This window comes from Rana temporaria, chromosome 1 (assembly GCF_905171775.1).
Source record: "Rana temporaria chromosome 1, aRanTem1.1, whole genome shotgun sequence".
NCBI lineage: Eukaryota > Metazoa > Chordata > Amphibia > Anura > Ranidae > Rana > Rana temporaria.
Window position 1 is genome coordinate 677948463 of NC_053489.1, and position 21044 is coordinate 677969506.

Consider the following 21044-nt stretch of genomic DNA (forward strand, 5'->3'; position numbering starts at 1 on the left):
GATCGTTTCCAAAGTTACACACAGACTGAACAGCAGTTAAGTCGGAGTATCTCTTTTGAGGATAACCCCCCTAATTTCCTGACTACCTAACACATGTATGGAGGCCTGGAGCACCAGGACAGTGGAAAATTACCACATTTTAGAAGGAAAACATCTTAAGGTATCTTTTAAAAGGCATGGTGAGTCTTCTAAAGACTTTGCAGTTTTTGCAATACAATTTTGGAAAATGACAAAGGATAATTATAATATATTTTTTTTAATTAACAAAACATTGTCAATAAATAAGATGTTTCTAACACACATCATAGACATACTTAAAGGGGTTGTAAAGCCTTGTGTTTTTTCACCTTAATGCATCCTATGCATTAAGGTGAAAAAACACCTTGCACTGTCCAGCCCCCCGAGCCCCCATTTTACTTACCTAAACCCCGAACTCCCATATGCGCAATCCCGCGTCGTTCTCCCCACAGCTTCTCGGGCTCTTAATTGGATAGATTGATAGCAGCGCAGCCATTGGCTCCCGCTGCTGTCAATCAAATCCAATTACACATCCGCCGCGGGGCGGGGCTGAGTCATACACTCGCTGGCTATGTACGCCGAGTGTATGACACAGGAGCGCGCCCGCAAGGCAACCTCCTCGGGAGAGAGCCTCCCAGAGGGGGTTATCAATTGCGGGGAGGAGCCTTGAGAGCCACCGTGGGACCCCAGAAGAGGAGGATTGGGGTTACTCTGTGCAAAATGAACTGCACAGTGGAGGGAAGTATGACATGTTTGTTATTTTTTATTTTTTTAAACGTGAACCTTTAAAATTACACCTCAAAATACATTCTGCTACTTCTCCTGAGTATGGAGAAACCACATGTGTGAGACTTTTTCACAGCCTAACCACATCGCCGCACCAGGAAACACCCACAAAATAACTTTATTTTGGAAAGCAAACACCTCAAGGTATCTCCTATCTTCTGAAGATATGCAACAGAATGATGTAGCGCAACTTACATAAAATAACCACAATATAATAAAATTGAAAACAATTGTTCAAAAAATGTATATTAAAAAAAAGAAGGATATATATAATGTTTGGGGGTGCTAAGTAATTTTCCAGCAACAAATCTGGATTTTAACTTGCAAGCAACAAATGTCAGAAATAGGCTTAGTCAGGAAAGGGTTAAATATCAAAGGAAAATAAAACAATATCCAATTTGAATCCACTCCAAACACCAATGTGACATGTAATGCAAAGCCCCTACTGAGGAAGTTCCGAGGTTTGGACGTAACGTACGTATAGGATGGGGTTTTTACTTACATGGTGTCATCCCACGATCATCTCTGCATCTAAGGATCCTGTGATTGTATATGACAGACACGCGATTCATGGTTAACACTGCCTATAGCGCCATTTTTGTAAGTGTAATACTATACCTTTTTCTAAATAAATGTGAAGTTTTAAACGGAGAGCACTAGATTGGTGTGCTTTTTCTTCCTGCATTGGTCCATAACTGAATTAAAAAAAAAAGCTTCTGTGATAAATAAATAAAAAATCAATGGAAGTAAAATTGTGGGTTTCTGCCTGAATGTCTGGGTGTCCTATGAATATGGGGATTATAGGGGCTCCTGAATTTGAAGGTAGTCACATAGGGTTTAAAAGTGCCTCTGTGACAGCAATATGGGCCATAATCCTTGGTGGCCTTTCACTTGGGTGAATTGCACTGCTAGTCCTAGCCATGTCACAGGGAAGTATTAAGCTGCTGGCGGTAGCCTGCTGCTCCTCGGAGTGACTCATCCTTTTTGTTGGAACCCTTTCTTCTTCTGAAGATACTGAACTGCGGCTGTCTACAGGTTCATATTCAGAAACTGAGTCTGACAATGAGAGATCCTCGCTACTCACATCTGTCATACTCAGAACTAGGGATGACCAGAACTTGCGAACACACCAAATGTTTGTGTGAACTTTAGAACCCCGTTAAAGTCTATGGGACTCAAACATTTGAAATCTAAAGTGCTAATTTTAAAGGCTAATATGCAAGTTATTGTCCTAAAAAGAGTTTGGGGACCCGGGTCCTGCCCCAGGGGACATGTTTCAATGCAAAACATAAGTTTTAAAAACGGATGTTTTTTCGGGAGCAGTGAATTTAATAATGCTTAAAGTGAAACAATAAAAGTGAAATATTAAATTTCGTACCTGGGGGGGTGTAAAGTATGCCTGTGAAATAGCGCATGTTTCCCGTACTTAGAACTGTCTCTGCACAAAGTGTCATTTCTAAAAGAAAAAAAGTCATTTAAAACTGACTCGCGGCTATAATGAATTGTCGGCTCCCGGCAATTCAGAGAGAATTCATTCATAAAAAGTGTGGGGTCCCCTCAAATTTAATTACCAGGCCCTTCAGGTCTGGTATGGATATTAAGGGGAACCCCGCCGTCAATTTAAAAAAAAATGGCGTGGAGTTTCCCCAAAAATCCACACCAGACCCCTTATCCGAGCACGCAACCTGGCCGGCCGCAGAAAAAAGGGGTGGACGAGAGAGCGACCCCCCCTCTTAAAACCGTACCAGGCCACATGCCCTCAACATGGGGAGGATGTCCCCATGTTGATGGGGACAAGGGCCTCATCCCCACAACCCTTGCCCGGTGGTTGTGGGGGTCTGCGGACGGGGGGCTTATCAGAATCTGAAAGACCCCTTTAACAAAAGGGACCCCCAGATCCTTCCCCCCCTATGTGAATTGGTAATAGGGTACATTGTACCCCTACCATTTCACGAAGGAAGTGTAAATAATTGTAAAAAAACACACACACACCGTGGAAAAAAAGTCCTTTATTAAAAAAAAATAAAAAAAATCCATCGGTGGTTATCCATTCTTGGTCCCCGCTCCAACGTTGTCGGTATCCAGCAACGGGTGATCTCCTTCTCTGGTCCAGTAATGAGAAGATCGTCCGGGATCCAGAGCGCAGCATCGCCGGCCGCCTGTCTCCACCGGAGACAGCCCAGCGAATGACGCTGCTGGAGCTAGTGACATTTATTATATAGGTGAGGCAGGGGCCACCTGTCACGTGACACCGCCCCCCACTGACGCACCCCTGCTACCTCACTGGGGAAGCCCAGGGTTCCCCCTTGCGTCAGAGGGGACAGGGTCACGTGACAGGTGGCCCCGCCTCACCTATATAAGAAATGTCACTAGCTCCAACAGCGTCATTCGCCGGGCTGTCTCCGGTGAAGACAGGCGGCCGGCGATGCTGCGCTCTGGATCCCCGGATGATCTTCTCATCACTGGACCGGAAAGGAGATCACCCATCATTGGATACAGACAACGTTGGAGCGGGGAGCCGGGACCGAGAGTGGATTACCACCACTGGATTTTTTTTTCTTTTTTAAAAATTACTTTTTTTCCACGGTGTGGGTGTGTGTTTTTTTACAACTATTTACACTTCCTTTGTGAAATGGTAGAGGTACAATGTACCCCATTACCAATTCACATAGGGGGGGCCAGGATCTGGGGGTCCCCTTTTTTAAAGGGGTCTTCCAGATTCTGATAAGCCCCCCGGGCAAGGGTTGTGGGAATGAGGCCCTTGTCCCCATCAACATGGGGACATCCTTCCCATGTTGAGGGCATGTGACCTGGTACGGTTCGGGAGGAGGGGGGGCTTTCTCGTCCCCCCCTCTTTTCTGCGGCCGGCCAGGTTGCGTGCTCGGATAAGGGGTCTGGTGTGGATTTTTGGGGTAACTCCACGCCATTTTGTTTTTAAAATTTCGGGTGGAGTTCCCCTTAAAATCCACACCAGACCTGAAGGGCCTGGTAATTGAATTTGGGGGGACCCCACGCTTTTTTTTTTTTTTTTTATGAATGAATTCTCTCTGAATTGCCAGAGCCGACAATTCATTATAGCCGCGAGTGATTTTAAATGACCTTCAGAAATGACACTTTGTGCAGAGACAGTTCTAAGTACAGGAAACATGCAATTTTTCACAGGCATACTTTACACCCCACCCTTTTTTTTGCATTGATACATGTCCCCTGGGGCAGGACCCGGGTCCCCAAAAAATTTTTAGGACAATAACTTGCATATTAGCCTTTAAAATTAGCACTTTAGATTTCTCCCATAGACTTTAACAGGGTGTTTTGCGGCTTTTCGAATTTGCCGCAAACACCCCAAATTGTTCCTTGTTCGGCGAACAGGCAATGTTCGGGTCGAACATGAGTTCGACTCGAACTCGAAGCTCATCCCTACTCAGAACTTGGAACGCCTCTTCGCCTGTGTAGATTGTTTTTAACATGGCACCATCCCTGCACCCCCTGCACCCCTCTTCCAGCACTGCTCAACTCTGCACCTCCTGCACTCCTCTTTCAGCACTGTTCATCCCTGCACCCCCCAGGTCACTGAGCAATAGACATTTCCGAATTTTGAAAAGTTACCATGTTTACCAGATATCATTAGCCCTTTAATGTTTGTAATTTATGTTGTCTGAAATTGTCTTTACATTTTTAATTATTATGGTTATGGTTTGATAACCTCTCAATATTCTGCAGTATTGACCTTGAAGAGTACAAAAGCATCTTGGCGATGATCGTAGGTGTCAATCAGATTAACCAGTTCCCAGAATTTCTGCCCAATATTACCCTGGGCTATCATATATTTAATACATGTAATGATCCAAAGAAAACGTTGGGATATGCCGTAAAGATATTGTCTGTAGGAAAGGAAGCTCCTAACTATTACTGTAAAGGACGAGGAGAAGTTGCTGCTTTTATTGGTGACAGCTCTTTCCATACAAATCAGGCGTTGGCCCAGTTACTTAGTCTGCATCGGTATACACAGGTAAGTGATCACTTCAGTATTTTATGTATGGAACATGGAGGGTCCAATAGATGGCTTAGTATAATCTAGGTGGATTTTTTGTAGCTTTCTATTTCTATAATGTGTATAGGTCAAAGAAAAAAAAATCGGAATATTTCAGATCCACAGAACATTGTAACTTGTGAAATAATTCAGTGACCATTATCCACAAGTCCCACTCGGTCCCAACACTCTATTTTAATAGTTTTATTTGCTTGAATGACAAAGAAATCCAGGTGGCTTGAACTCACCATGTCCCTTTGGTAGGTTCTTAGGCCCCGTACACGCAAACGAGTTTCTCGGCAGAATTCAGCCAGAAACTTGATCGGAGCCGTATTCTGCCGAGAAACCCGGTCGTGTGTACACTTTTGGCCAAGGAAACCGACGAGGATCTCGTCCAGCCAAATAGAGAACATGTTCTCTATTTCCTCGTTAGTCAATGGGGAAACTTGGCTCGCCGAGATCCTCGGCGGCTTCACAAGGAACTCGACGAGCAAAACGATGTGTTTTGCTCGTCGAGTTTCTCGGACGTGTGTACGGGGCCTCACAAGTCACGAGTTATCTTCTTCTGGTGATTTGGATCCAGTGCCCAGAATATAAGCTCAATAACCAGGAGCTGTAAGAAAACAAGTTGTTCCATTTGTTTAAATACTATTTTACCCCAAAAAATTGTATTCCTGATATGCACCTGCTGTACCATGTACTCGTATGAAAAATGTATTCTGTTCTCTTTGTGTTGCTTCCTTTGTGTGAAATCTCTGGTGTTCCTGCAAGTCCCTCTGCTTTCCTATTAAAAACTGACCACACAAAGCATGAGAGCACAGCATGGTCAGTTCTCGCTGGCTGTGCTGGGAACTCAACCTACTTTCCTCTACTAAAAAGACTTGTGCCGACATGCCCCCTCCAACTACACAGCCATTCACTGAGTTCAATGTGCTGCTGTTTCTCCTCCCCCAGCTCTTATGCAGCTGAGAACACAGAAAATGTGATCACTTATAACAAAAAAAAAAGGGAAGGATCGTTTTTATATCTATACACAAATGTTTTGCCTTTCATTTCTATTTTAAAAAAATGGTTTGTTTTACAAGGTGAGATTTTACATGCACATTAAAGTGGTTGTAAATGTAGATAACAAAAATTAAACTGAACATTTTAGGTAACTCAGCAAAACAACACAACTCATTTGTGTACAGCCTGGCAGGGAAATGAGCGGCCTGCCATCGGCAGGGCTTTTTTCAGGGGGAACTGAGTTCCACCACCTCTGGCTCAGACCCTTTGGTGCCTGCTCACCACAATCACTTGTAAACACAGAAGTCTGGTTTCTGTGTGTACAAGTGACAGCTCTGCACTCTGTGTGTAACCCCCCTGAACTCTACACTCTGTATGTAATGCAGTCCTGGTATTTAATGCCCCTTTAAGACCCTTCTACTGTTTGTGAAATCTGAACGGGTCGTGGTTGAGTTCCTGCACCTATTTTCAGAGAAAAAAAGCTCTGGCCATCGGTAATCCTCTCCGCTTTGCTACCAAAAGAAAACCCAACACATGTGTAGCACTACCCCCTCAGGAGCCGCTGGTTAGATTTGGGATTGGCGTAATTATGTTACCTCTATGATGAGGATGATGAGAGTAGTGATGAAATGTCCAGACAACAGGGTGATGTTTTCAATGCTTTTATTTCTGGCCCAACACGACTAACAATCAACTTGAGGTAGATAGGATAGGTTGGTGAAAGGAGAGAACTTTGCAGATTCAGGCCTATAGATTAAGGTGACCAGATTTTTAAAATGAAATCAGGGGACATATTTTTTTTTTTTTACTAGTAATGGCGGCAATCAGTGACTCTCTGCCCGCCACCGCCCCCTCACAGCCTGTCAAGTCTCACTCTCCGGGCCCCGGCTACTACTGGGTGGGGAGAGGAGGAAGATCACCCTGCCAGGGAAGACAAGGTGATAAGCAGGCTGGCGGCTGGCCAAGACGTGAGCCAAGGCAGAAGAACATGCGAGTGGAGATGAATGGGCATGCACCCGAAACTGAAAAAATATTCACTCCATTCTGACCAGCACATGATCATCAGTAGGGATGAGCCGAACGCCCCCCATTCGGTTCGCACCAGACTGTCCACTGAAACAGGGGATGTCTGGTCACCCTACTATGAATAGATTGAAGCAGTCCTGCTTCTAGTAGCAACTTTTACTTCGTCACACTCCAGCCGGAGTGGGTATAGTGCCCCCGGACAGGTCCCTCTCACAGGCCTGGCAGACGGAGTGTCACTAGAACTTCTGTAAAGGAACAAGTCTCTGCCACAGACTTGGCTCTGGTAGAAATAGGATTAGTAGCGAGACCTCTGCCACAGGCCCAGTACTCAGGAACATTATTTTGTTAGAGCGAATCCTCCCAGTAACACAATCTTGCCTGAATCTCCCCCAGGTAGACTTGATAGTTTGGGGTCACCGACTGACAGTTTGCAACATACAACCTGTCAGTGTCCAGTCACCCAGACCCCCGATGGTTCGTCTAAGCCCTGTTGGATCACCTGCCTCCGGGTTCACCTCAGACCGAACTCCCCACCGAACAGCACAACTCGCTTGGGATCTTCTTGATAAAGTTGAGGAGCATCAGTTGCTCCGGGCCATGAGGGCCCAGAGTCAGGAACCCCACGTAGCACGTGCGCCCCGGCCTGGTAGGCCATATTACCGGGGCCCGTGATGTGCGCACACCCTAAAGATGAGTGCCTCACCTGGAACCAGGAACCCGCGAAGAACCCCAAAAAATGGCATCTGTCACAGAAATACCCGCGGGGGAAACACTCCTCCAATTGGCTGCTGAGGAAAAGCGGCTCCTCCCAGACCCCTCTGGCGCCACCTGCCATCCAGAGATGGGACTACATCTCTGGAGCGCAGAATGACCCACAGGACAGTCCAGAACCGACAGAAACACAATTTAGTAAAACAGCACGGATGAGAGCAAGGTAACTCTCTCATCCCCCAACTAAATTTATCATAGCACCTGTACTGAAAAGTACACAGGCGCTACACATACAAAAAAAAAAAAGTGTGACTGGGTGAGCTGGCCTGTAACTGGGACTTTTGCAATCTTATGGATGTTTTGGTTGGGATGCTGAACATGATTTTAAAAGATTGTGTTGTACTGATGAGCAGAGTTTCTTGTGTACTTTTGAGCTGCCAGTGAAGACAAAGTCTGTCATTATTTTCCTATTTTGCTGAATAAAGTGAACTTTAAGTTGACTGAAGCATCTCTCAGCCCCTGTTTACCCCTCAGATCCTGGCAATTGGTGGAGAATAAAGATGAGCTTGATGTTCGGGTTGAACATAAGTTGGACTCGAAAATTGGGTGTTCGCCCGTTCACTGAAGAGCAAACATTATAGGGTGTTTTCGGCAAATTTTAGCGCCGCGGAACACCCCATAATGCACTGCGAGATCGCAGTGCATTGCTGCATGATGATTGGCCAAAGCATGCACCTGACCTGCATGCTTTGGCCAATCACAGCGCCCTCTGCCAAGAGAGCCATAATTGGCCAAGGGCAGGGCGCCTTTGGTCAATTATGGCCCAGGGGGACTAAGTCCACGCCACACACTATATAAGGCTGCTTACACGGCGACCCTGTGTAGTGTTGTTGGTGTGGACTGAGAGATAGTGTGATTGAGATTGAGCAGGCAGGTTATTCAGCTGTTGGCAGTGTATTTGATATATATATTGTAAGGGGTTAGCTCGATAGCGGGGTGTGTGACTCCTTGGATAGGTTCACCACACACTGAATTTATACAGACAGGCAGTCGAAGACGGTTAAAAACAAAGATTTTGGTTTATTCTTCCATCTTGCTGGAAACAAGTGCAAGCATCCAAACAGCATAAACAAAATCAAACATAAAATAAACCCTGGCCACTTTGGGCGTCTACCTTCACCACACAGGAACCTATCTATGGAGTCTGGCACAGCCTACTGCTGGGTAGACAGTGCTGGTCATACAGCAGAAAAACAATAGTCTTTTGATTTTTATCACACAGAAAAATCAATCCTCTCCTCACCTCCTCAGAAGACTTTCTGGCACTGCTCTCCTTACTCACAAAAACTCAGGATGCAGCAAATTTGTGGTAATCCTCTGGACTACTTATAGAGGCCTTAATTGCCTCATTCTGAACAGCTGGAGTCTTCCAACGCCCTTAGACCTTGTCTGGCTATTTTTGAAGCCTACGCCTAATAACAATTGGTGTATTGTCTAAACAAGGCAGAAATGTATGTCCCATCTGTGACAACACCCACAGATTTACCTGACTTCCTGTCACATACCCCCCCTCTTGTTTCAACCCTAGGGTTGGGACACAGGTTGCCAGGCAGGCATGCACTCGGGACAACCCATCTGCATTTCCCATTTTAGCACCGGGGCGATGCGTTACCACAAAACTAAATTCCTGGAGGGCCAGGAACCACCTATTTATTCTCCTATTAGTCTCTTTGTTCTGTGCCATCCACTTCAATGAGGCATGATCCGTCACCAGTTCAAACTGTCTACCCACGAGGTAGTACTGGAGAGAATCCAAAGCCCATTTCACCACCAAACATTCTTTCTCAATGGTGGCATAATTCTCTTCATGGGCCTTCAACTTTCGGCTGAGGTACATAACAGGGTTTACCTCCCCCTTGATAATCTGAGACAGTACAGCTCCCAAGCCCACATTTGACGCATCTGTCTGAACCACAAAGTCCCGTGAAAAATCAGGCGAATTTAAAACTGGCTGACTACAAAAGGCCTGTTTTAAAGCCTGAAAAGCTGTTTCTGCTTCGGGAGTCCATTTGGTCATTACAGGCTCCTTCCCTTTGGTCAAATTGGTCAGGGGAGCAGCCTGTGAGGAAAAATGGGGGAGAAAGCGGTGATAGTAGCCCGCGATCCCCAAAAATGCACAAACCTGTTTCTTGTTGGTGGGACGTGGCCAATCCTGAATAGCCTCAACTTTGTTTATTTGGGGCTTGATTAGACCTCTTCCAATGGTATACCCCAGATACTTTGCCTCTTCTAGCCCAAGGGTACATTTTTTTGGATTGGCTGTAAACCCGGCTTTCCAGATGGAATCCAACACAGCCTGAACTTTTGGCAAGTGTGATTCCCAATCCTCACTGTGGGTGACAACGGTATCGAGGTATGCAGCAGCATAGGCTCAATGAGGCCGAAGGGTCTTATCCATGGTGCGTTGGAATGTGGCGAGAGCATTTTATAACCCAAAAGGCATCCTCCGATATTGGAAAGATCCGTCTGGAGTTACAAATGCTGTTTTTTTCTTGGCCGACTCCGAGAGAGGAATTTGCCAATAACCCTTGGTCAGGTCTAACGTTGTCATGTACCGGGCAGTGCCTAGGCGATCAATCAGTTCATCTATGCGGGGCATGGGATAGGTGTCAAACTTAGTGATTTGATTCAGGCGGCGAAAGTCATTACAAAACCGCCAACTTCCATCTGGTTTGGGCACTAAGACAATGGGACTTGACCAATCACTATTTGACTCTTTTATCACCCCCAGCTCAAGCATTTCTTTTACTTCCTGGCGAATTGCCTCTCGCCGGGCTTCTGGAATTCTATAAGGCTTCAACTTGACCTTATCCCCTGGTGTGGTGATAATGTCATGTTCAACTCCGGAGACCCAACCTGGCAGGTCTGAAAACTTCTCCTTATTACGGAGCACAAATTCTTTAACCTCCTGTTTCTGAGTTTTGGATAGCCAGGTTAAATGGAGCAGAAAATCAGGTAGTCTTAGCGACCAAGGACTCTCTATCCTTCCTTGGTTTCAGCAAGTTCACGTGATAAAGCTGCTCAGGTTTTCGTCTTTCCGGTTGGCTAATTTTATAATTCACCACTCCCATTTTTTCCAACACTTCATATGGACCCTACCGTTTGGCTAGGAATTTACTTTCGACCGTGGGGACCAACACCAACACCCTATCACCAGGTGCAAAGGAACGGACCTGGGCCCCACGATTGTAAATCCTTTGTTGAGCCAATTGGGCTTGGGCTAAATGTTCCTTCACAATCGGCATCACTTGGGCAATTCTGTCTTGCATTTGGGCCACATGTTTAATCACACTTCGATGAGGGGAACTCTCACTCTCCCATGTTTCCCTGGCAATGTCAAGTAGGCCCCGAGGGTGCCTCCCATACAGTAGCTCAAACGGAGAGAACCCTGTGGACGATTGGGGAACCTCTCTTATTACAAACATCAGATAAGGGAGCAGATAATCCCAATTCTTTCCGTCTTTATCCACCACCTTCCTCAACATTTGTTTTAAGGTTTTAATAAACCTTTCCACTAACCCGTCTGTCTGAGGGTGATATACTGAAGTACGTAATTTGGTCACTTTCAGGAGTTTACAAAGTTCTTTGGTCACCCTAGACATAAACGGGATGCCCTGGTCAGTTAGGACTTCCTTAGGAAGACCCACATGGCTGAAAACCTGAAACAACTCTTTGGCAATGGTTTTAGCAGAGGTGTTTCAGAGAGGAATCGCTTCTGGGTACCGGGTGGCATAGTCCATTATTACCAAGATGTGCTGGTGCCCTCTAGTGGACTTCAGTAAGGGGCCAACCAAGTCCATGGCGATCCTCTCAAAAGGGACCTCGATAATGGGCAGGGGTACAATGGACTGCGGAAATGTGGCATGGGTGCAGTAATCTGACACACTGGACAGGAAGAGCAGTACAATTCCACTTCTTTAGTGATCCCAGGCCAATAAAACCTCTGGGTGATCCTCTCCCGGGTTTTTTCCGCTCCCAAATATCCCCCAAGAATGTGCCCATGGGCCAGTTCCAAAACCATCTTGCGGTACGGTTTAGGCACTACCAGTTGCTCAATGGTGTCATCTATCCTCTGTGACACTCGATATAACAGGTCCCTTTCAATAATGAAGTAAGGGAGGGCAACCCTCTCGTCAGGGTTAACTAACTCCCCATCTATCTTTATTACATTCTCCCGAGCTCTTAGCAATGTGGGGTCCCTCAATTGCTCAGTGACAACATTTTCTCTGTGCACCTCGAGGTCATCAAACCCTACCGGCCGCTGTTCCTCTTCTGAGGTAGCAGGCTCCTCCCTAGGGACTGGTGTTTCCCCTGCTAATACTGAGAATGGAAACTCAGGAGAATCCTCACAGTTATAGGTTTCTGGAGTAGATGGTTCAGACTCAGAAGAACCACCTACTGGGGAATCTGGGCAGTCCCAGAGTTCCCAGAATTTTGGGAAATCCCTTCCCACAATGGCGTCATGTGGCAGTTTGGGAACTAAACCCACCTGGTGACACAAGTTACCGAGGGAGGTTTCAAAGGAAACCGTAGTCACCGGATATTCTCGAGTGTCCCCATGTACACAAACTACAGCCATTTTCCTCGGATGTAAGGTTTTTCCCACCACTAGATCACTTTTCACTAAGGTGACCAGGCTACCTGAATCCAATAATACCACAACATTTTTAATATCTAAGCACATTCTATATAAAGGTTTCTCATTTTCCTTTCCTGAAGTGCATGTGGTTGCAAAAAGGGACTGTCATCTCTCGGTCAGAAAGTCACACTGCATGGGTTCATCACCCGCTGGGCAAACCGCTGCTACATGTCCCTCTTCCCGGCAACGGTAAGAAATCAACCTTCTGGTCCTCTCCTGTGGGATGGGTCTTCCAGGCCGCACTCGCCAAACATTAGCAGTAGTCCCGATAATTCCTCTAGCTGCTCCTTGGTAACTCTCTCCACCCCCATCCCTTGATGCAGTCTTACCTATAGGTGGGGAGGGTCTGGTCTTGGGGTGAAAAGTCTGTGTGTCTCGGGTGGAAGAGACAAACTCTTCATTGTTAGGTACCTTTCGACCAGGTCTACAAGTTTGTCAGCGGTTTCCGGACTACCATGGTTCACCCATTTCTGCAGGGTGTTAGGAAGAGACCTAAGAAATTTGTCCATGACTACTCGCTCCAAAATATTTGGTCCGGACAGAGTTTCTGGCTGCAGCCATTTCCTAGCCAAATGGATAAGGTCATACATCTGCGACCGAGGTGGCTTCCTCTGCTGATAACTCCAATTGTGGACCCGCTGAGCACGGACATCCAGGGTTACACCGAAACGTGCCAATATTTCCTCTTTTATACGAACATAGTTTTTTTGCGTCTGCAAGCTCCAAATCGAAATATGCCTTTTGGGCTTCTCCAGATAATAGGGGGGCCACTAGTCCAGCCCACTGGTCTTTAGGCCAACTCTCTCTTTCCTCTGCTCTCTCAAACGTGGTCAGAAACATCTCAGGGTCCTCATCTGCAGTCATCTTTGGCAATAAGTGTTGTACCTGAAAAGTCGGTATGTTACTGGCCTGACTCCCAGCCTCGGTCAGCTGTCTCTGAAGCTGTTTCACGATGGCCTCAATTTGCTGCTGGTGTCTCTGTTCCAAGCCTGCAATGGTCTCTCGGTGAACTGCAAGGCTCTCTTGGTGAACCTGTTGTTGAGCTGCCATGCTCTCTTGGTGAGCCTGTTGTTGAGCTGCGTGAGCCTGTTGTTGAGCTGCCATGCTCTCTTGGTAAACCTGTTGTTGAGCTGCCAGGCTCCGCTGCAAACCTGCATTCGTCTGCTGTTGATTTGCATTTGCTATAGCCAGCTGTTTCAGTATCTCCTCCATTTTGGGTTTACTTTAACTGCCCGCATTCTCCACCATGTGTAAGGGGTTAGCTCGGTAGCGGGGTGTGTGACCCCTTGGATGGGTTCACCACACACTGAATTTATACAGACAGGCAGTCGAAGACGGTTGAAAACAAAGATTTTTGTTTATTCTTCCATCTTGCTGGAAACAAGTGCAAGCATCCAAACAGCATAAACAAAATCAAACATAAAATAAACCCTGGCCACTTTGGGCGTCTACCTTTCACACAGGAACCTATCTATGGAGTCTAGCACAGCCTACTGCTGGGTAGACAGTGCTGGTCATACAGCAGAAAAACAATAGTCTTTTGATTTTTATCACACAGAAAAATCAATCCTCTCCTCACCTCTTCAGAAGACTTTCTGGCACTGCTCTCCTTACTCACAAAGACTCAGGATGCAGCAAATTTGTGGTAATCCTCTGGACTACTTATAGAGGCCTTAATGGCCTCATTCTGAACAGCTGGAGTCTTCCAATGCCCTTAGACCTTGTCTGGCTATTTTTGCAGCCGACGCCTAATAACAATTGTTGTATTGTCTAAACAAAGCAGAAATGTATGTCCCATCTGTGACAACACCCACAGATTTACCTGACTTCCTGTCACAATATATACAGTCAGTCTAATATATATATATATAGATATATATTCTGCATCCAGTGTAGCCTATATCTACAGTGAATTCCGTGGTGTACTATTTCTAATACACTTCAGGTGGTGTACACAGTATCTAATACAGTGTGTACAGTGTCTACCACACTTCTGGTGGTGTACACAGTACACAATACAGTGCAGCCATAGTACAGTTGCTAATACAGTGCAGGCGGTGTACACAGTATCTAATACAGTGTGTTCAGTTTCTACTACACTTCTGGTGGTGTACATGGTATCTAATCTAGTGTAGTGTGGTATTGCAAAACAAAATATACATCATGTCCGGAAGGCCACCGAAGAGAGGCAGATGCTCACAGGCCACTAAAAGTGACTATAGTCAACAGTGCTGGTCGTGGACACGGTGCATCCTCTGCAGGTGGCAGTGGGGCACGCTTGTCCTTTTTTTCTGCTGCTGGCTGTGTTATTGAGCTAGAACAGGGATATGCAATTAGCGGACCTCCAGATGTTGCAAAACTACAAATCCCATCATGCCTCTGCCTCTGGGTGTCATGCTCGTGGCTGTCAGAGCCTTGCTATGCCTCATGGGATTTGTAGTTCTGCAACAGCTGGAGGTGCGCTAATTGCATATCCCCGAGCTAGAACATGCAGAAGAGTTGGCGTGTGCCGGCATGAAATCCTGCAGGACATAAATAGACGTCCAGTCAGGATTTCACAACCACTTCCCGGACGTCAATTGTCCATTGACCGGGTGGGAAGTGGTTAAGTGAATTCCAGGGTTTTGGAGAACAGCAGGAGAAGGCTCTGTCTCAGATCGAGTGAAGGTGATTAGAAGGGACCCACAGAAGACCAGAATTTGTGGAGCGGGGGGGTACGTTAATAAAAGGTCAAACAGATAATGGAGTGCCAAGCCATAAAGAGCCTCATAGGTGAACAAGAAGATCTTATGCCGCGTACACACCATCAGGCTTTTGCCCGGCCAAAAGCACATGGGAATTCCATCGGAGTAAAATAGAACGTATATTTAAACTCTGATGGGGCATACACACGATCGGAATTTCCTATGGAAAAAGTCTGTCTGACTTTTTCCATCGGAAATTTCGATCCTGTGTATGGGGTTTTATGCTGGGTTCACACTGGAGAATGTAGCGGCTCACAGCAGGAGTCCGATGCGTCTCCATTCACCGTTTCCGGTCCGAATTTAGGCCCAAAATTTTGGGCTGAATTCAAACCTGAAATGGACCAAAAGACGCACAGGATACATGTGCAATTCGGATTAGAGCCGCTGCGGAGATGTGTGAACTGGCTCCATAGAGAGCCGGTCACAGTCTCCTACTATGCAAATTGGATGCGGGGAAGGCCTCATCCAATTCACATAGGTGTGAACCTAGCCTTAAATGGGTGTTCCAGTAATTTTTAATGTTTATTAAAAGTCAGCAGCTACAAAAAGCGTAGCTGCTGGCTTTTAATAAACATACACTCACCTGCTCCACGTTCCAGCGATGCGTCTTCATTCTCACCCACTGCGCATGCGCGAGCGGCGCTGCGCCATACGATTGGACAGGCGATCGCCTGGGTCCTGTCACGTGTCCCAGGCGATCGCCTACAGTGAGGGGCTGCCAAAAGGCGATATGACTTTCGCCTTAGCAGCCTCTCGGCGGAAAGAGGAAGTGGAAGAAGAAGTCCCACTCCTCCTGAAGCCCCCACTCCCCCCCCCAAAGAAAATTACTTGCCAAATGTGGCATGTAAGGGGGCGAGGAGTGGATTAAGCAGAAGTTCCACTTTTGGGTGGAACTCCGCTTTAAAGTCTATGTGAAACATGACAGCCAGTGCAAGGACTCCAGGACAGGTTATTTAGATTCAGGTGATTATGTAGCCGAGATACCACAGCCCACTTAAGGGTCTTGGCAAGGAAAGGCAAGTTAGATATTGGGTCAAAATTGTTTAAGTTGTGCAGAGCCATGCTGGGTTCTTGGTACCGGGTTGATAGTGGCAATTTTGAGGACTGTTGGTAAAAAAAAAAAAAAAGGGGTGCTAGGGGAGTCATTTATGATGTTGAGAATAATGGGGTATATAGAACTAAAGCAAGATTTAAATAAATAGGTGGAAATAGGATCAAGTATGCAGTTGGAGGATTTTATAATAGAGACCAATTCACATAACCCCCCCCCCCCCACAGTGATGCCCTCTGCCCCTTCACATCACCTCCCACAATAGTGTCCTCTGCCCCCTTCACATCACCCCCCACAATAGTGTCCTCTGCCCCCTTCACATCACCTCCCACAATAGTGTCCTCTGCCCTCTTCACATCATCTCCCACAGCAGTGTCCTCTGCCCCCTTCACATCACCCCCCACAGCAGTGTCCTATGCCCCTCTTCACATAACCCCCCCCCCCCCCCCACAGTGGTGTCCTCTGCCCCCTTCACCTAACCCCCCACAGTGGTGCCCTCAGCCCCCTTCATATCAACCCCCAAAATAGTGTCCTCTGCTCCCCTTCACATCATCTCCCACAGCAGTGTCCTCTGCCCCCTTCACATCACCCCCCACAATAGTGTCCTCTGCCCCCTTCACATCACCCCCCACAATAGTGTCCTCTGCCCCTTCACATCACCTCCCACAATAGTGTCCTCTGCCCCCTTCACATCACCTCCCACAATAGTGTCCTCTGCCCCCTTCACATCACCCCCCACAATAGTGTCCTCTGCCCCTTCACATCACCTCCCACAATAGTGTCCTCTGCCCCCTTCACATCACCCCCCACAATAGTGTCCTCTGCCCCCTTCACATCACCTCCCACAATAGTGTCCTCTGCCCCCTTCACATCACCTCCCACAATAGTGTCCTCTGCCCTCTTCACATCATCTCCCACAGCAGTGTCCTCTGCCCTCTTCACATCACCCCCCACAATAGTGTCCTCTGCCCCCTTCACATCACCTCCCACAATAGTGTCCTCTGCCCCCTTCACATCACCTCCCACAATAGTGTCCTCTGCCCTCTTCACATCATCTCCCACAGCAGTGTCCTCTGCCCTCTTCACATCACCCCCCACAATAGTGTCCTCTGCCCCCTTCACATCACCTCCCACAATAGTGTCCTCTGCCCCCTTCACATCACCTCCCACAATAGTGTCCTCTGCCCTCTTCACATCATCTCCCACAGCAGTGTCCTCTGCCCCTTCACATCACTCCCTCACAATAGTGTCCTCTGCTCCCCTTCACATCACCTCCCACAATAGTGTCCTCTGCCCCTTCATATCAACCCCCAAAATAGTGTCCTCTGCCCTCTTCACATCATCCCCCACAGTAGTGTCCTCTGCCCCGTCACATCACCCCCCACAGTGGTGCCCTCTGCCCCCTTCACCCAACCCCCCACAGTGGTGCCCTCAGCCCCCTTCATATCAACCCCCAAAATAGTGTCATCTGCCCTCTTCACATCATTCCCCACAGCAGTGTCCTCTGCCCCGTCACATCACCCCCCACAGTAGTGTCCTCTGCCCCTTCACATCACCTCCCACAGCATTTTCTTTTGCCCCCTTCACATCACCCCCCCATAGTAGCATTATCTGCCCTTTTCACATTATACCCCCCAAAGCGGTGTCCTCTGCCCCCTTCACATCACCCCCCCCCACAGCAGTGTCCTCTGCCCCCTTCACATCACCCCCACAGCAGTGTCATCTGCACCTTCACATCACCCCTTACATTAGTGTCCTCTGCCCCCTTCACATCACCCCCCACAGCCGTGTCCTCTGCCCCCTTCACATCACTCCCCACAGTAGTGTCCTCTGCCCCTTCACATCACTCACTCATAATAGTGTCCTCTGCCCCTCTTCACATCACCCCCCCCCCCCACAGTAGTGTCCTCTGCCCCCTTCATATCAACCCCCACACTAGTGTCCTCTGCCCTCTTCACCTAACCCCCCACAGTGGTGCCCTCAGCCCCCTTCATATCAACACCCACAATAGTGTCCTCTGCCCCCTTCACATCACCCCCCCCACAGCAGTGTCCCTTTCCCCTTCGCATCACCCCCCACAGTGGTGCCCTCTGCCCCCTTCATATCACGTAAGTTTGAGAAGGGAAAGCGCATACAACGGGGAACTCCCAGTTCAGTTTGCAAGACCCTCTGTCAGGTGCTCAGGCTCAGTGTGTCCTCACACACCACAGCACAAATAAGTAAAAGGATTGAGCCGGCAACTCTGTAGTCCACATAGCGATTTTAATGGTTGGTAAAATGAAGTGACAAGCAAACCAACTGATGCGTTTCAGCAACAGCCTTAGTCGTAGCCAACGTAGCGTCAGTGGTTTGTTTGTCACTTCATGTAACCAGCCATTAACCACTTAACGACCGCCTCTTGCACATTTACGTCGGCAGAATGGCACGGCTGGGCACAAGCACGTACCTGTGCGTCCCCTTTAAGTGCCCAGCCGTGGGTGAGTGACCGCGGGACCCGCGGACCCGATCGCCGCCGGTGTCCCGCGAACGGTCACAGGAGCTGAAGAACGGAAAGAGGTGAGTGTAAACACAGCTTCCCCGTTCTTCTCTGTGGCAATGTCATTGATCGTCTGTTCCCTGATATAGGGAAAGACGATCAATGACGTCACAAGTCCAGCCCCGCCCGCCTACAGTTAGAAACACATTTGAGGTCACACTTAACCCCCTACAGCACCCCCTAGTGGTTAACTCCTAAACTGCAATTATCATTTTCACAGTAAACAATGCATTTTTATAGCAATTTTTGCTGTGAAAATGACAATGGTCCCAAAAATAGGTCAAAATTGTCCGATGTGTCCGCCATAATGTCGCAGTCATGAAAAAAATAAAACTCTGATCGCCGCCATTAGTAGTAAAACAAAAATATTAATAAAAATGCCATAAAACTATCCCCTATTTTGTAAATGCTATAAATTTTGCGCAAACCAATCGTTAAACGCCTTTTGCGATTTTTTTTTTAAAAAAAAAATATGTAGAAGAAAAAGTATCAGCCTAAACTGAGGGAAAAAAAACATTTTTATATATTTTTGGGGGATATTTATTATAGCAAAAAGTAAAAAATATTGTTTTTTTTTTTCAAAATGTACGCTCTTTTTTTGTTTATAGCGCAAAAAATAAAAACCGCAGAGGTGATCAAATACCAACAAAAGAAAGCTCTATTTGTGGGAAAAAAAGGACGCCAATTTTGTTTGGGAGCCACATCGCACGACCGCGCAATTGTCAGTTAAAGCGACGCAGTGCCGAATCGCAAAAACTGCCCAGGTCATTTACCTGTGTAATGGTCCGGGTCTTAAGTGGTTAAAATCGCTATGTGGACTACAGAGTTACCGGGTCAATCCTTTTACCTCTTCACATCACCCCCCCACAGCGGTGTCCTCTGCCCCATTTACATCACCTCCCACAGCAGTGTCCTTTGCCCCCTTCCCATCACCCCCCCATAGTAGCATCATCTGCCCTCTTCACATTATACCCCCCAAAGCAGTGTCCTCTGCCCCTTCACATCACCCCCCAAAGCGGTGTCCTCTGCCCCCTTCACATCACCCCCCACAGTAGAATCCTCTGCCCTCTTCACATCACCCCCGAACAGTGGTGTCCTCTGCCCCTTCACATCACGCCCACAGAAGTGTCATCTGCACCTTCACATCACCCCCACAGTAGTGTCCTCTGCCCCTCTTCACATCACCCCCCACAGTGGTGTCCTCTGCCTCTCTTCACATCACCCCCCACAGTAGTGTCCTCTGCCCCTCTTCACATCACCCCCCACAGTGGTGTCCTCTGCCCCTCTTCACATCACCCCCCACAGTGGTGTCCTCTGCCCCTCTTCACATCACCCCCCACAGTGGTGTCCTCTGCCCCCTTCACATCACCCCCCACAGTGGTGTCCTCTGCCCCTCTTCACATCACCCCCCACAGTGGTGTCCTCTGCCCCCTTCACATGACCCCCCACAGTAGTGTCCTCTGCCCCCTTCACATGACCCCCCACAGTGGTGTCCTCTGCCCCTTTCACATCACCCCCACAGCAGTGTCATCTGCACCTTCACATCACCCCCCACAATAGTGTCCTCTGCCCCTTCACATCACCCCCCACAGTAGTGTCCTCTGCCCCTTCACATCACCCCCCACAGTAGTGTCCTCTGCCCCTCTTCACATCACCCCCCACAGTAGTGTCCTCTGCCCCTCTTCACATCACCCCCCACAGTAGTGTCCTCTGCCCCTCTTCACATCACCCCCCACAGTAGTGTCCTCTGCCCCTTCACATCACCCCCCACAGTGGTGTCCTCTGCCCCCTTCACACCCCTCCCCAACAGTAGTGCCCTCTGCCCCTTCACATCCCCCCCCACAGTAGTGTCCACTGCCCCTTCACATCACCCCCACAGTAGTGTCCTCTGCCCCCTTCACATCACCCTCCACAGCAGTGTCCTGTGCCCCCTTCATATCACCCCCCACAGTAGTGTGCTCTGCCCCTTCACATCACCCCCACAGTAGTGTCCTCTGCCCCTCTTCACATCACCCCCCACAGTGGTGTCCTCTGCCCCTCTTCACATCACCCCCCACAGTGGTGTCCTCTGCCCCTCTTCACATCACCCCCCACAGTGGTGTCCTCTGCCCCTCTTCACATCACCCCCCACAGTAGTGTCCTCTGCCCCTCTTCACATCACCCCCCACAGTAGTGTCCTCTGCCCCTCTTCACATCACCCCCCACAGTAGTGTCCTCTGCCCCCTTCACATCACCCCCCACAGTGGTGTCCTCTGCCCCCTTCACATCACCCCCCACAGTAGTGTCCTCTGCCCCCTTCACATCACCCCCCAACAGTAGTGCCCTCTGCCTCTTCACATCACCCCCCACAGTAATGTCCACTGCCCCTTCACATCACCCCCCACAGCAGTGTCCTCTGCCCCCTTCACATCACCCCCCACAGCAGTGTCCTCTGCCCC

The 21044-nt window shown here is 48.1% G+C and overlaps 1 protein-coding gene across 1 annotated transcript in view; it reads left to right on the forward strand.

The window, feature by feature from the left end:
- The window catches only part of LOC120945122 (taste receptor type 1 member 3-like), a 53299-nt gene that overhangs the window by 14141 nt on the left and 18114 nt on the right, over positions 1–21044 (forward strand). The window contains exon 2 of the mRNA XM_040359004.1: positions 4525–4813. Within this exon, the coding sequence (XP_040214938.1) occupies positions 4525–4813 (289 nt within the window). The remainder of the gene's footprint in view (positions 1–4524; positions 4814–21044) is intronic.